This window comes from Peromyscus eremicus, chromosome 7 (genome assembly GCF_949786415.1).
Source record: "Peromyscus eremicus chromosome 7, PerEre_H2_v1, whole genome shotgun sequence".
Classification (NCBI taxonomy): domain Eukaryota; kingdom Metazoa; phylum Chordata; class Mammalia; order Rodentia; family Cricetidae; genus Peromyscus; species Peromyscus eremicus.
Genome location: NC_081422.1, coordinates 54,432,127 through 54,448,952, shown reverse-complemented (window position 1 = coordinate 54,448,952; position 16,826 = coordinate 54,432,127). Strand labels below are relative to the sequence as shown.

Sequence of the window (16,826 nt, the reverse complement as noted above, 5' to 3'; positions counted from 1 at the left end):
CCGGTCCTGGCTGTCTCTTGGGCTCAGGAGACTTCTTCTCTTCCACTGCAGATGAAAACTGCAAGGATAAGTACTACAACTGCAACGTGGTGGTGCAGGCGCGCCTCTGTGTCTACAACTACTACAAGACCGCTTGCTGCGCCTCCTGCACCCGCGTGGCCAACAGACACACAGGCTTCCTGGGGAGTCGGTAACACTCCTGCTCTCCTGGGGCTGCAGGCAGGGCCCCCGGCTGGTTGCTGCTCCACTGGGGATCCCCACTCTCACCTTCATGAAGAGTACCACATGGTCGGTCCCCAAGATGTTAGAAAGCCGTGGCTGGCCCTTTGCGCATTGCTCTGTCCTGATGATTCCCTTCCTGGGGACCTGGCACCTGCTAATGGCGCCCACTGAAAACCAAGCAGCCAAGTGCATTCAGCTCTCATCCCAGTGTAGTGCTGGACCACTGACCAAGCACAGCCTCCTTCCTGGTGCCCCTGGCCTGTCCAGAATTAACACTCCTCTGGAAAGTCAAGAAAGGACAGCACCCCATCCTATATCACCAACAAGCCTTGCTGAGACCTGTGCATCCCTGTTACCTCAGCCCAGCTGTGCTCGCCATTCTTAATGACAATAGACTGTTTCCTGCCTCAGGACAGACGGATCTCACAATAGAAAGCTTTCTTGTCTAGCAGGTACTTGCATTCTCAGCCATTAGCTCACTGGAGGTCGCAGCGTCCTAGAATGGGAGGCGGGGGTTGAATAAGTGTTCCCACTTTACTAGCAAGGAAACTGAGGTTCAACTCAGGTAACTGACCTGCCATTCTGTGGCAGGCCTGAGTGCCTACCTCAGATGACTGAGCATAATCTCACCCCACGGCACCTCCAGGGACCAGCCTGTCCATAGGCCTGTAGTCTAAAGAGTGAACGGGGCTTCCTATCTGACCAGGAGGCTGAGAAGTTTTGCATTCTGTGAACAGAACCCAGGCTTCTGAAGCCCTTGCTCTGTCCCCAAGTGCTGCCTCAACCAAGTACTTGGTTCTTTCAAGATGTCCGCACCCCTGTTCCCCTTCCCTCAGTTGCAGCTCCTGCTGACAGGACTCTGTGGTGTTTGCTAAGTTCCATCCTCAACAGAACCATCCCACAAGACAAGAAAGCCACAGGGAGAGCAAGAAGGTGGCCAGCGATTCTATGGGCCACTCTGGAGCTGGAACAAACTCCCGAATCCCACAAGCTCTTGTTCCACCATCCCTCCTGGGTTCTTCATGGTGTACCACCTGCCAGAAGCCAAGCCAGTAGGTCCCAGCAAATCTCCACGTTGCAAAAGGCGGAGTCTTATTTGGACCTTGTGGGTTGGTTAAAGGGTTTCTCTCTGGTAGTCTCACATCTCTCCCCTCCCCTCTCCTCCTCTTCCCTTCCCTTCTCTACCCTCCCCTCCCCTGTGACTCATGACTCTTTCCACAAGACTTGACCATCAAGATCCATTTTAATGATGCGGGTCTGGGAGACAGAGCTCTGAAGTCCTCCCAATCTTCACTGACTCACTTTACCCACCTGTAATTCCAGAGGCCCCAGGCCTGAAGGGACTCGGTGCATATTGAAAGGTGAACCATCTCCAGGGGTTGGGGGAGACCATTAAGAGGAATTTTTTTTTTTTTCTTATTTCGGGTCCTAGGCATGTTTCTCTTAAAGCAAGCACATACCCTTAGCACAGGGTCCCTCCATGAGCTCATTGCCTGCACCAGGCAGTGTGGCAATCATTCACAGCCACGGGGATAGTGTCACCTGTCTGGTCTGACACACTCTGTCAGGAGCCACTGGCTTTGGCCTTCTGTGAGTGTCTCTCAGCATCCATCTCTGCTTGGGAAGTCAGGCTCCACTTCCATCAGCAACTCCGCCTCTCCTGCTGTTCATGTGGCACGCAGATACACAGCCAGGCAGAGACCACGCTTACCATGCTAAGCACGAAGAGAAGCCACCGCACACACAGTTTCTGTCCGGTTCCCGCCTGGCCCCTCTCACTGCATGCTTTTGCTCGTCCCAGGTAACTTTTCCTTTGTGTGGCCATTCTCAGATCTTGCTGGACAAGCCAGTCAGTTGAAGGATTCCTTGGAAGGTGTTTGTGTACCTGCCAGAGGGTAAGGCATGCATGGTCTGTGGGTTAGCTCCAGGGAAGGAAAAGGTCCTCGCAGCTGAAGCCACACAATGGGCTACACAGGGACTAAAGAACTTCTCTGTGGAGAGTGAGCATCCTGGTCCTTCCAACTGACAAATTCTCAGGGCTGGGCTGGGTTAATGATGGCTTTGTCTGTCCTGTGTCTCAGACATCACCTCATAGTTCTCAGGAAGGGCAATGATCCTCCTGTGGAGTGGAAGTAGGTCAGAGCCAAGGGGTCAGCCCTGGTCTTCAGGCAAAAAAAGAAAAGAAAAAAAAGAAACATCTCACCTGAGTTCAATAGATTTTTCCAGAAAAATGAACTGTGCTCAGGAGTCCAGTCCCCTTTTAAAGGTTATAGATTTCTAGAATGGGGTCCATTAACCTCTTTGTTGGAGAAGGCCAATCCGTCAGATGTCTTGGTTTCATCTTCCATCACCTGTATGGCTTTTCTCCCTACCACAGTGTGTGTAGTGGGGCCTTGGGGATCCCCAGTGATCACCAAGGAAGGGATGCCGGTCCCCGAAGATGGCTCTTTATCTGCCATCTCCTTCTTGGGACTCTCCACATTCCCTTCATTGGCTGTGATGTGGAATTGAAATTTATATTTCAATACTGATTATCCCCCGCCCCCTTCCCCCCCACCCCCCACCCCCGTGTGCCAGAGGGCCACATCCTCAGCTCTGAAAATTAGATAAATTAAATTAATGAAAAATTAGATAAATTAAAGCTACTGTGTAGTCTTTCTCAACAAAAATCAACAAAGCCCCAAATAAAAAGCGTGTGCTTTTTCTCTTTCACTGAGTGGAAAAAAAGAACCTTTCTTGCAGCCCCTGTGGAGTTTATTTCGGTTTACCTCCCAGGGCCTGCAGGAAATATGCCATCCGACCGCTAGAGGGAGCAGTTCCCTTCTCGTAAACCATGCTCAACCTCCTAAGAAGCCCGGGAGCTTTGCCTCAGCTGCTCCTTTGCATTACTTGTCAGCCCAGGATTTCTGGGTTTTGTCTTCCCTCCTTGCTGTTAGTGCGCATCATCTATTTGTTCTCTACGCGTTTACACCCAACACTCTCTCTTCAAAAGGTAGCTTTCCAGAGGGCTGGAAAGTGGGAGATGCTTGCTTAACTTGTTGTGTGGTGTGGAGAACTCCAGAAACTGCTAACACCTGTCCAAGACAGTCTCCTCGTCTTACTCATTAGCTGTCTTCGCGTTGGCATGTGAGTTTTCCTATGTAACTATGAGGAACAGAATGAAAGACTACATCACAACCGGGCGAATGAGCTGTCAGCCCCGCAGGTGGAGGCCGGCATCTGATCCTTGCCAGATAAAACTGTGTGTGTGTGTGTGTGTGTGTGTGTGTGTGTGTGTGTGTGTGTGTGGCTTAGATGTCTTAGGAGAAAACTGGCCGATTCCCTCACCTCAGAGAGCCAAATGCTTAGGGGCAGAAGAGTCTGGAAAGAGTTATTAAAAATAAAAAGTGAAGAGAAAGCCCAGATCTCAGCAGTTCACTGGGAAGCAGCTAACGCCTATCTTTGGATTAAAAGAATAACTGTGTGGTTGAAAGGGAAGAATTTCAGCTAAGTTCAAAGTGAGTCAAGAAAGTGGGGAGGAAGTGTCAAAATATAAATGACCCCTGGACTAGTGAGTCAGCTCTGTAAGCATCGTGCCTCAGCGGCAACATCCAAGGCTCAGAACCCACGTGCAAAAAGCCCAATGTGGTGCCACTCACTTGTGATCCCAGCATAGGAGAGGCGCAGACAGGTGGATCCCTGGGGCTCACTAGGTGGCCAGCCCAACCTACTTGGCAAGTTCCAGGCCAGTGAGAGATGGTGTCTCAGAGAAAGCATTGTGGATGTCACCTGAAGAACAACACTTGGTGCTGTCCTCTGACCACCCACGCACGCACACATGTGTGTCTGTGTAGAAGCCATTCCACAAGCCACCAAGGCCCCAGAGAACATGGGCGGGAGTCAAGATACATGTGTCTGTAGGAAGACTACTGCTCATATGTCACGTTCAGGTGGGGGTTTTCCAACCCTGATAAAGAGGACAGACTGTTAGACACAGTGCGGGGCACTTCTGAGGTGTGACATCTGCAGACAAGACTCCCTGAGAACCCTCAGTGAAACAGAATAACTTCTGCCAGCTAGAACCGTCTGTGGGTGCAGGGATGCTGGAGACGGTAGCCTCTCCTTAGAGGTGGCAGTGGAGACGGGATGGGTATGTCAGGATGTGGGAAGGGATCTGGATATCTTTCTTGGCAACACGCTGTTCAAGGTCATCTCCAAGTCCAGGGTTCTGTGGCTCTCCACGTGACGCAGCTCTGAGTGGTACATCTGCTTAGAGGCAGCCAGTGACTGCTCTCCTTCATCTTGTTCTTAACCGCTGCCACCTTGTCACCATTTGAAACCCATCAGTGCCCCTTCCTGTGAGTAGCATGTGGCCTCATGTCGCAGCCACTGGCAGCCTGGTCAGAGCTGTCTCCATATGTGTGCTTCACAAAAAGAACACACAGACACGGGGGTAGCTAACTGCCTGCCTAGGGCCATACACACTAGCCTGGGACACTCACCTCCAATCTCTTTTGTAAGGACACCTTGCTGACAAAGAGTAACCCTCAACCCCAAACCATCCTTTATTTTTCTGAATCCTTATTCTGATGGGAATACCCATGGTGCTGTGGAAAGCGACCCCAAGAGTTCGGAAACTCCCCGCCTCTTGAGATGATGAGCCCCTAGTCTCAGTGAGAGAAAAATCCATTCTGTTACACCCACTAACTCCCCCTTTCCTGCCCCCCAGCCCCCCAATATCCACCCGACAGAAGGATATACTTTGCTATAACTTATTATTACGTTCTCTGTAAATACAAGATGTTTATAGGAAATGTGTATTCTGAACTATATCTGCAGAGTGGATTGCACGACACCAAAATAGTTCTGTTTATTTAGAATATGTTCATTGTTAAAGGGACCGAATAGGTATTTATTTACATATGTCATCTACATTTTCATAAAATCATTCGATCATACTAACTCGGCTTCCTGGTATGTTGCTGCACCACGGTGTCTTATTCTAAGTTGTTTAGTACAGTGATTGGCCAAACTTTTGGGGGTTTAAGATGAAATATAACTGACTCTACTTTTGACATATTCAGGGGTCCCCCCCATATTGTGCCTGACTAAGACTGCCACCTTCCTGTCTTAAATACTCTATTTCCTCATATAATCCGCCCTCTCCTCGCACCCAGACACTTGCAGAAGGGCAGGTGGCTGTGTTTCTCATCCCTTCTCGGTGTGGCCGGCCACCTGTTAGCTTCACCAGCCTTGGTGCCCAAGAGGTCAGAGCTGTGGACGACTCAGGCTGAGGGGGTTGGGAGAAGCTTGGGGACATGTGGCAGCATCTCAGCTCTGATGACAACTCCAGGGTCCTTGTTGGGGGCTGCTGGGGCCAGGGCCTCGAGGCTGACCCGTGAACTGCAGAGCCGGGAGTGAGAAGCCCACCGAGGACAACATCAATCCGTGTCTCCTTTACAGTGTTAAATTATTATAGAAGGAGGAGGTGAGCAGAAGGTAAATTATATGAGCAAATATGGGCTGTTTTTAGCACTATTTTGTGTACAACTAATTTATTTTTACTGTAAAAATACAATAAACTGGGTAAATAGTTAACATATTTGTGTTCTTGTTTGTTTCATTGATGTTCTGCTGCTGTGGAGAGATACCATGACTCAGGCAACTCTTATAAAGGAAAACATTTTAATTGGGGGCTTGCTTATAGTTTCAGAGGCTTAGTCCATGATCAGCATGGTGGGAGCATGGTGGCGTGCATGGTACTGGAGCAGGAGCCGAGAGTGTTACATCCTGATCTTCATGAAGGGGAGGGGAGGAAGGAAGAGAGAGACTGCCTGGGCCTGCCATGGGCTTTTGAAATCTCAAAGCCCACCCACTTCCTCCAACAAGGCCACACCCCCTAATCCTTCTCAAACAGTGCAGGTCCCTGGTGACTAAGCATTCAAATGTATGAGTCTATGGGGGCCATTCCTATTCAAACCACCGCATTGCTTTATTCACACCTGTGTGCAATTTTCCCAGAGAGATGAATTGCTGCTGACCTCAGATAAAGCACTAAGAAACCAGAACAATCTCACTCAAGTCTAACTAGGTGATCCAATGAGATTAATACAGAGCATGCGCAACCTGTGAGTGGTTAAGCCACTGAAGAAAATGGCTCTGATCACCAGCACTGGCTGCATAGCCCCAGGGAAGGGGAACTTAGTGAGCACCTCCCCCTCCATGGCAGATGTTAATGGGCACGATCTTGTGCAGATCTCCTATGGAGAATCAACGCTACTGAGTTCAAGAGGGCAAAATCCACACGCCTGAATTCCCCAGGGATGGCTATTTTAGTTTCATTCTGTTGCTGTAGCAAATACTGTGACCCATAGCAAGTTGGGGATGATCTATGGCTTACACTTCCAGGTTGCAGTCCATCATTGAGGGCCGTCAGGGCAGGAACTAAAGCAGAGACCATGGAGCAATGCTGCTAGCTGGCTGGCTCACTGCCCCTTACTTAGCCAGCTTCCTTATACAGCCTAGGACCATCTCCAGGGATGGGGCTGCCCACATCAATCATCAGTCTAAAGACTCTCTCACTGACAGAGCCACAAGCCAATCTGATCTGGGTAATCCATTAACTGAGACTCCCCCAAATGACTCTAGGCTGTGTCAAGTTGACAGCTGAAGCTAACTAAGACAATGGTCTGTCTACATGACATCCAGAACTCCTCCCAAAAGAAGAATTGAGCAAGCCGGGCAGTGGTGGCGCATGCCTTTAATCCCAGCACTCAGGAGGCAGAGCCAGGCAGATTTCTGTGAGTTCGAGGCCAGCCTGGTCTACAGAGCGATATCCAGGACAGGAATGAAAAAACTACACAGAGAAACCCTGTCTCGAAAAACCAAAAAAGAAAAAAAAAGAAAAAAGAGAGAGAAGAATTGAGCCCTGCTGGGGGCATTAGATTTATTAGGTACTTTACTGTTTCTGTGATTAAAAAGTGTTTAAATGCCTGAGGCTGTGGGGTCATTCTCATTCCAACTACCAGTTGGTATCCAACCTTGGCCTTGGATACCATTTGGGAGAAAGCCAATTTGAACACAATGCCCAAGCCTCATATACAGGAGCCTCTGCCTTCCGGTTTCTGCAGGACGTTGCCTTGGTGAGAATAGAGGTGAGAGGTGTGGGCCACCTGCCAGGACCGCAGTTTTGTGCCTTTCTGTAACCTCCCCAAGATGGTTACACTACAGAACAGGCTGTGAGTGGAACCCCAGCTCCCCTTGAGCTGACCTCACCTTGGTCTCTATTTGGCAAAATCATTCAGCTCATCTTGATTCCTGATAAAGCAAATCATGACGACTGCTGCTGGCAAACATCCTTGGCTAGAGTCTTTAGGAAGTGCCTCCAGCTCCGCTCTGACTCTGCTCCGCCTAGCATTTCATTAGCAACCCTTGGAAACAGTGTTGTGCCTAAGCTGCTGCCCCTCCCCTTCTATTCATCATTTCCTGCTGGAAAACTCCCCTTTCACTTAACTCCCTTTAAAACTCACAACATATAATCCATGATGATGATCATGGCAGGTACACAATTAAGTGGTGACTTCAGCATTCCTTGTGTTGTCCAGCCGTTACCCACAAATTTCATTTATTCTTCAATGTCCAAGTCAGGACTCCACCAAACAGCTTTTTTTTTTTTTCTTTCTGCTGCTGAGGCTCAAACCTGGGCCATGGGCATGTACTTGTTTGGCAGGCGCTCTACCACTGAGCTGCATGTCCAGACCAGCACACTCTCACCGTCTTACCTTTCCTGCAAACCTGTAACATTAGAGCCAGGCCTGCAGATCCAAAGCTGCAGGCTCTCCATGCCACAGTACTGTACATGGTTGGGGCTCTGTGCATGATCATTGCTCCCTCCAATAGCACAAACCTCAAGATAGGGGCCCTGGAGCATCCCTCCCTCCCTCAGGGACCTACTGCTTACATAGCCCTAGCCTCTAATCTTCCTTTTATTGAGCACCAGCTGTGTGACCAGCACCATCCGGGACATTAGAAACAGATCAACCCTGAGCTGCTTCCAAACACTGTGTGCCCTGAAGTACCTCCAGGTAGGGAGACCCCAATGTCAGTGAAACATACACATACACACACACACACACACACACACACCCTGTCTTCTACAGAGAGCAGCCTGTCCACAGACATCGTAGGCTCTCCATTTTCTCACGGCTGGGATGGGTGAGGCCACACAGGTGTATTTCACTTTGGCTCTGGTTGTGGTACTGGGGCATCCACATCTGCTATGCAAGCTCTCTACATTGAGCTGTGCCCTGCCCCTGCACTCTGGCCCTGCACCCCAGCCTGGCAGGTCTCTCCCTGCCCAGGCAATGGGAAGCTGCTCTCCCGATGCATTCTCTGCCCCATTACCAGCTTCCTTTTAGCACTCAGAAGCCCTTTGATGTCTGAGCACTTCTCACTCTGTTTTACAGTCAGGAGTCCAGCTCCAACCTGTCAAAGGGTTCTTGCAGGGGAGGAGAGAGGAATGAGGAAGTATTAGATAGAAACATAGGCAGAGATGACAAGAAAGACAGAGACACAGAATAGCTTAGGGAGGGCCCTGGGTCAACACCCAGCTGCCCAGAGTTTTAGTCTAATGGCTTTTTATACATTGCAAAAGACCTCCCCCTTTCAAGATCAAAGCACAACATACAGCCAAGTGTAGAGCCTTCCAAACACCTGGTAACCATGCCCCTGGCCAAATCATTCTATTATGCAGCCCAGCTGGGTAAAGCAAGCTCAGATCCTCTGACTTTGAGTAAGGCCTTACTAGGGAGCCTTTGTGGGCCACCACAAGAGAGCCAGGTTCAGCCAGATCAGGATTCATGATCACACAGGGTATCCCTGCCCAAGACATCGAATCCAGGTCTGTCCAGCTTCAAAGCTTGTACTTGCTCCCTTGGCATCTGACGTCTGTTCCAGAAGAATCACATACATCTCCCTGTGGACCTGAACTGAAGCCAGAGCCCACTTCCTGAACGCGTGGTGTTGATCATGATCAGTGCTGCTGGTAGGTGTCGCCTTGCACAGATTGCCCACTCTGAAAGGATAGGAACTTAGGTCAATGGGTGACATCCTGCTGTGATACCCTCCCTCCCCTGCTTCCAGGGAAGATGCCTCAGTGAGCCAGCCACCTCTTCTTCCATGTCTTATGTCATATGCAGAGCCCAAAGTTGGTTTCCGACATCCGGGCATGGTGATGTAGGCTTCAAGTCTCAGCACTTAGGAGATGGAGGTAGGACAGTTAGGAGTTCAAGGTCATCCTCAGCTACACAGGGAGTTGAAGGCCTAAGCCTATTCAGTATCAGGAATAAAAAAAAAAAAAGGTTTCTGAGGCTGAGGTCACTTCCGTTTAGAGGCTGTCTAGGGATGAAGGGGACACATGCAGTGGGACACATGGAATTAAATTTGTTTGAACTGAATGTCAACATCCTCATCCCCCCACCCTGACCACAGGACTCCTGGCTGCCTCCTGCATTTGAGCCCAGATACCCTTAGCTTTGCCCAGTGGCTCCCCTGGGCTAAGCATCTGCTGTTGGCCAACACTCCTGTTTGCTTTAGCTGCTAACTTCTGTTTCGAAGCTGTGTTTTTTGTTTGGCTAGCCATTTCCTTTAAATTCATTATATGAATGATCGCCCTTCCCTTAGTCTCACAATTGTATCGTGGTCATCAAACATTATATTAGTCATTCAACCAGGGCCAGTCACTGGCCTCTAGTGGCTGCAGGTCTCTGGAATAACAAGCAGCTTGAAGAATCCATGATTCAAATGGCCCGACCTCCGATTGTCCATTCACTGGAGCAAGGGCCTGGGACATAGCAAAATAGCCAGTCATCACCTGCCCAGACCACTCCAGGATCATGCTGGTCTCCTCCATGGGATCTCTACAAGTTGCTCCAGCCTGGTTTTGAAAACCTACATGATCTTAGCATTTTTTTTTTTAATGTGGGCAATTAGTGATGTGAACTTGCTTCTTAAAACTGCCTCCTTTGTAAGCCAGGCAGTGGTAGTGTACACCTTTAATCCCAGCACTGGGGAGGCAGAGGCAGGTGGATCTCTGTGAGTTTGAAGCCAGCCTGGTCTACAAATCGAGTTCAAGGACAGCCAAGGCTGTCTCAAAAAAAAAAAAAATCCATTGTGTCCCACAAATTTGGGGTTATTATTTTCATTATCATTCAGTTCTTAAAGTCAGGTCTCTTGTTCAGTCTGTGACCGCACCATGGGACAGCAGCAGGCAGTTTTGTGTCCAGAATGTTCCTTTGTTGTATGATGTTTTGTTTGTGTTCTAACAAATAAAGCTCACCTAGAGATCAGAGAAGCAGATCAGACAGTCTCTAGAGACCTCTTACCTCTATGAAACCTCAGACTGAATGGCAGGAATAGGGGAATCCTGTCTCCACCTCCCAAGTGCTGGAATTAAAGGCATGAGATCCCAAATGCTGGGATCAAAGGTGTGAGCCACCACCAAATGGCTCTGTTTCTCTTTTAGACTGATTCAATCTCGTGTAGCCCAGGGTGGCCTTGAACTCTTCCCAAATGCTTCCTCCTCCCAAATGCTGGGATTAAAGGTGTGTGCCACCCAAGTGCTGGGATCAAAGGCATGAGATCCCAAATGCTGGGATTAAAGGTGTGAGCCACCACTGCCAGGCCTCTGTGGTTAACTAGTGGCTAGCTCCGCCCTCTGATCTCCAAGCAAGCTTTATTTGTCAGAACACAAACAAAATATCATACAACATTCCCTGGCCCTCAGGCTCAGCAGCTCACCTCTTGCAAGCCAAGAAGTCCTCCCCAAGTGCTAAGACTCCGCAGCTTCCCCTCGGGCACCTGTTCCAGTGCCTCAGGGCTTCCAGACTCGCTCATCCCTCCCTGGAAGTCGACCTGCCATCGACGGGAGTTGGCCCAGGAGCCGTCTCTCTCCCTCCTGTGCTGTTCCAAGCTCCAGTCAGCAGAGTCCCAGGGCGGTTCAGAGCAGGGAGCGTTCCCCTGTCCTCTTCCTATCCGTTTCCTGACAGGGAAGACTCCTCACCAAGTCTCTCTGCAGACCTCTGTGTGTCAACAACCCCTCACCAACAGTAAATTGTCCGGGTTTAATCTAGCAGTTTCCGAGTTTGAAGTCAGTAACTGTCCTTCTGGCCATTGCTCCCCAAACCTGCCTCCAGCCATTGTGACAGGTCATCCCAATTCTTGTGGGAACACAAAAATCTTTCTTAGAGAATACTATAATATTTGATGCTAACGTCCCAGTCATTAATTTGGCTCAACAAATCCAAATCCCTTCCATTCAACACCGATCTTCTGTCTGTGAATGGTGCTGGAGCCGGTGTGTCAGAACAGAGCACAGCGGGTATTAAGGGATGCTGACATTACCTCAGTGGGAATCTTTGTGCTTTGGTGGAGTAAACCAAACTGGCAGGCCCTGGAAACTTTGCCACAATTCATCACTCTAAATTTAAAGCTCTGCCTGAAGTTTCGACTTTTGTATTGATGAAGTTTTCTGTGGTTTCAAATTTCAATAACTATGCTAGAACTCAGAAATGAAACTCTCTCGGAGGCAAAGCTATCGTTATGGGATAATGCTGCCATCTTGTGGTTATCCTCGGCATTGCATGCGGGTCAAATTTAGTGTGATGCAGTCAGGAGGGTTAGGCGCCTTTGACCCAGTGTGAGCAGAAAGGGTTGGATTCTCAGACATCCAGAATAGCCGAGCTGAGGAGACCTCAGCCGGGCCTCCCCAGAGGCACTTCTACCTCCTAGCAGGAGAGGGCGTGAGTGCGCAGACAAACCAATTCCAGCTTAAGCGGTGCTGACATCTTCTGGTGAGCCAAAACCAAGTGGCCAGAGAGAACCCAGAACCTCAATGAGGACGCGTTAAGGCCAGAGCGGTTGAAGCAGAGGGGAAAAGCATAGAGAAGCCGAGTGTGTATGATCAAAATAAGTCATCAACACATTAACCACGTGGTTGGCGCCTATGTGTAGATACATTTTAAAGTAGCTTTTTATAATATAAAATTTAAGTCACAAGCAAAATTACAGTGAGACCTGTACCCTTCGAGTTTAAATGTTGCCGGCTTAAGCATTCTTTCCTGTTATTCTTTTTGGGAACTCTCAGGATGGAGGCTGAAGTCAGTGCACACTGTTCAAGGACCTCTAGCACGGAGCTATACCCCGGTCCTCATTAATTTATTTTTTAAAACAATTTTTAAAATTCTACAGCCAAGCGGTGGTGGTGCATGCCTTTAATCCCAGCACTCAGAGATCTGCCTGCCTCTGCCCCCCCATTGATTAAAAGTGTGCACCACCACAAACAGCCTCCTTACATGTTTTGATTATGTATGTTTTGTTTTTAAAATAGTCACAAGCTTCCAAAAGTGTTGTTTTGGTGCCTTGTGCAGGAGTCTTGTCTTAGAATAAAATAGTCACAGCCTAAATCATAAGTTCCCTTTAAAAATAGTCTGTCAGAAATATATTTCATCAACTTAAGAAATAGTAACCATTAGTAAAATAGTAAGACTAATGTTAAATACTACATTAAACAGACTAATATGTTAAAATAGATTTGATATCCACCAGCATGCCTCTGGCTTAGTGTGATTTTTGGTTTTGTGATATTTGGTAACTTGCTGTCTCCTTCCTACACATAATCCTTTCAGTACCTCAGAAACCTGCCATACTTGGACTGGGGATGTAGCTCAGGACTGTGGCGGACCAGACGCCACTTTTACGACCCTAGATACTCTTGAATAGGGAGAAATGAGAAATATTAGATAGAGATACCTAGACGATGAGAGGAAAGACAGAAACACAGGATAGCCTCGGGAGGGCCTGGGTCCTCATCCATCCAGCCCAGAACTTTATTCCAAAGGACTTTTTATGACAATACCAAGTGGAGGAGCAAAGACCTCCCCCTTGTGAGGTACAGTCAAGTGTGGACCCTTCCAAGCACCTGGTACTCAGGCCCGTGGTCCAATCATCCTCTCATGCAGTCCTGCTGGGTACAGCCACCGGGAAACCTAGATGGGCTGCAACACAGGACGGAGGGTGTGCCCAGCATGCCTGAGGCCCTGGGGTTCAATCCTTAGGACCACAAAAGAAATCAGGGTCAGGGAAGGGAGACAAGTTCTGTAATGTAGAAGTGGGACAGATTGGATTTCTTTGTCTGGGCTTGGTGATAGAAAACCACATCTTGGTAGACGGATTCTGTCGGTGTCAGAAAGTCAGTCAGAAGACAGGAGGACCCAGGAGGGGCTGGGAGATGGCTCTGCTGTTAAAGCTCGGGCTTCGAAAGCATGAGGACCTCAGCCTGGATCCCTAGAAGCGCCTGAATGCCAGGTAGGTGTGGTGGCCTGTCGGTAACTCCAGCCTCGGAAAGTAGAGATGGGATCCCCAGAGCTAGCTAGCAAGACGAGCCATATTGATGAGCTCTGGGTTTGATTGAGAGACCCTGTCTTACAGAATACTGGGAAAGAGCAATGGGGGATAATTCCTTCATCAGTGTCAGGCCTCCCCATGCACCGAAGGCCTCATGCAGGGAAGAACAGCTGTTCTGAGTCAGGGCTGGGCAGCCCAGGCTGGAAGGACAGGGAACAACTGTTCCTGCTGGACCTGCTGCCTTGTGGAATCGTGCTTGTGTGTTTCTTCTGAAACACCTTTCTACAGAACACCTCTTTTATCTCCCTGCAGGGGTGCAGGATATGTGAGCCTCAGTTTAGCAGTTTTGACAGATGAAAGAATGTAACTAAGAAAGAGTATCAGGAAACAGTTTGGTACAAAAAGTCACATAGAAAATGGCACCGTGTGTTATTTTAGAACGCTTCCGTGGGCACAGCTCCTCCGGGGATTTTCCATAATCCTTGCAGCTGTCACGACATTGTCCAGGACCTGAAGAATGAGTAGACATGGGCAGTGACATGCGGTGCCAACATGTCACCCCTCTGGGGTCTGTGTGCATTCCCGCACGTTCTCACACACACAGCTGTGGTAATTCTCCAAAGTACCCTCGAAGTTCCAGAAACATTCTATGGAAAGCCAGCGTGGAAGGCAAGGAGGGTTCCTGCAGAGAAATCCCTTTGCTTTTCCTGTGCGTTGACGTGGCTGGGGCTGTTACTACCGGGCATGCCGGCCTACAGTAGTAATTCAGCCCTTGGAGGCTGGGGCTCAGGCTGGATTACATGTCGAGACCCTGTCTCAAAACATAAAGACAATTTTTAAAATACTTCTATACTGGTTTTCAAACTCCTCCTTATTCCTTCCCCAACCTCTGCCAAGAACTCTCCCCAGCCCCCACCCCAGATCTGACCCATGGCCCAGAAATGAACTAGTTTACAATCCAGTTCAGCAGGTGGTTGGGTGGAGTCGGTGGGAGCCCCTGGATGGGCTGCTACAGACTCCAGCTGTTCCCTCACAAAGGTTGGGCCACAACAGCTGTAGATGTGTTAGCTTATAGTCTAATGAAGGAATCAGAAGACTCACCAGGCCTACACGAGCCTTATTTATTCACAAATGTTTCTTATTAGTATTACTCAGGGTAATTTCCCACCTACTGTTTGCTAAAAAATGAAAGCATTTTCTTCTATCCCGATTTTAGCTGTAGTACATATTCATCAGGAAATGTTTAAAAAATAGCAAAAATGTTACTTCTGATGAGAACTTCGGCCGTGATGATTCTAGAATGTTCTTCTAGTAGGGGGCTGGGGAGGCAGCTCAGTGAATAAAGTGCTTGCTGTGCCCAAGGATCTGAGTTCAAATCCCTGGCAATCACGTAAAAATAGGGCACAGCTGTGTGTACCTCAAATCCTAGTGTTGGGGGCAGATTTGGGCAGATCCAGGGATCAAGTCAGCCTAGCTGCGCTGGGCACTTCTGTGAGAAACTGTCTTAGGGGAATAAGGTGAAGCAAGATACCCCTGTCCTCCAGGATATGCACATTTACGTACACACACACACACACACACACACACACACACACACACACACACTGTTCTGCTGGGGGACAGAGGAGCCCACCCTTCAGAGGGCCTGGCAGGGAGGGGGAACTGACCCAGACATGACCACTGCCATCACCTCCCCTGCAGCTGGAGCCTAGGATAGGGCCTCCTAGGTCTTGTCAGGTCTGTAAAATGCTTAAGGGCAAAGGCTTCTCCAGTGATGGGCTGGGCAGCTGGGCAGGGGAATATCCGATTACTTCTAAATGTTATCTGGAGAGCAGAATAAAGAGTCTCTGTTGAGAAACTGCTAGTGTCTGTCCACTAGGGTCTGCCTCCCTGAGTTCTGTCCTGGCCACTGCCCGTGCTAGATAAAGAAGCCATTGACTCAGCCAGGCCAGGCCGAGGAGCCTGGCATCCTGGGATCTTTAGTCTCCTGAGGCCTAGGAAATCGAGCTGGAAACACTGTTTGAATGGCTTTGAAGTTGAGAGAGCAGCAGGTAGTCCCACCCACAGGAACCGGAGACCCCACTGTTGGAAGCGGTTGCATGGGGTTCTGGGGGAAGGGTGCAGCGCACAGACGGCACCCACAGGTGGATTTACTAAAATTGTGGCAGGATCCAGTCTTCAGGAAATGTCCTGTTGGTGAGGTTTGGGAAGTGAAATTACTGGGGCTCTAGCTCTGAAGAGCTCATGCGTACAGCAAACTGTAGCTCTTCAAAGAGAGGGAGGACACCTGGGGATGTGGCTCAGGTGACACAGGGCTTGCCTAGCATGCATGGAGGCCCGGGTTCCAGGCCCAGAACCACACAAACCACAGGTGGCTCGCCCTGTGGTCCCATCACTAAGGAGGTAGGAGGTGGGAGGATCAGAAGTTCAAGGCTGACCTGAGAGCAGCTGTGGCCGCCTACACACGCCGGGGCTTCAGCAGTCAAACATGGATCAGAAAGGAGCTTAGGGGCCCTTCTCCCCATTGACTACTGGCTACCAATAGACTCCGAGGGAGGGATAGTCACTGTGTACCACTGAGGAGCCCTCCAGCTCAATCCCACGGTTATACAGACATTTCCAGTTAAACTCATTGGATCTCAAAACAAAGCAAAACAAACAAAAAAAAAAAAAACCCACAAAGTCAAAATGTGGTGCTTGTTTGTGGTGTTGTTTGTTTGTTTGAAGGGAATTTGTAGGGAGGCAGGTGAGGGTAGGATTCAGGTTAGAGGGTTTTAAGAGGGAGGTAATAATCAGAGTGCACCTTACACATGCATGAAATTGTCAAAGAACAAAATGTAAGCTAAAAAAAAAAAAGTTCAAGGTCATCCTCAGCTGCACAGTGAGCTCGAGGCTACCCTGGAGTACAGGAGATCCTGTAGATAGCCTCTGGAGAAGATCTGGTCCAGGGAATGCTTGCTATAGACCTGCAGCTGCTGGAATGAAAGCCAGTCACCAAGCTGACAGGCAGCAGCCGCCATCCCAACCCAGCAGGTCAGGCCCCAGGCCTGGAACCCAGGAGCCACCTCCTGGTCAGGCAGAGCCCTGGCAGGTCAGACCCCAGACAGACTGGGACTAGGGACTTACAAGCCCAGGCCCTAAGGAGGTCAGCGCTGCAGCTTGCCCTATGCTCAGCACCCACCCCAGGCCTCTGGGGAATCAGAAGAAACTGCTGACCTGTCCCC

The 16,826-nt window shown here is 49.3% G+C and overlaps 1 protein-coding gene across 1 annotated transcript in view; it reads left to right on the top strand.

The window, feature by feature from the left end:
• Thsd4 (thrombospondin type 1 domain containing 4) overlaps positions 1-2,761 on the top strand; it is a 485,807-nt gene extending 483,046 nt beyond the window's left edge. Inside the window, exon 15 of the mRNA XM_059269043.1 lies at positions 52-2,761. Coding sequence (XP_059125026.1) covers positions 52-194 — 143 coding nt within the window. The 3' untranslated portion in view covers positions 195-2,761. The remainder of the gene's footprint in view (positions 1-51) is intronic.
• Positions 2,762-16,826: the final 14,065 nt, after the last annotated feature.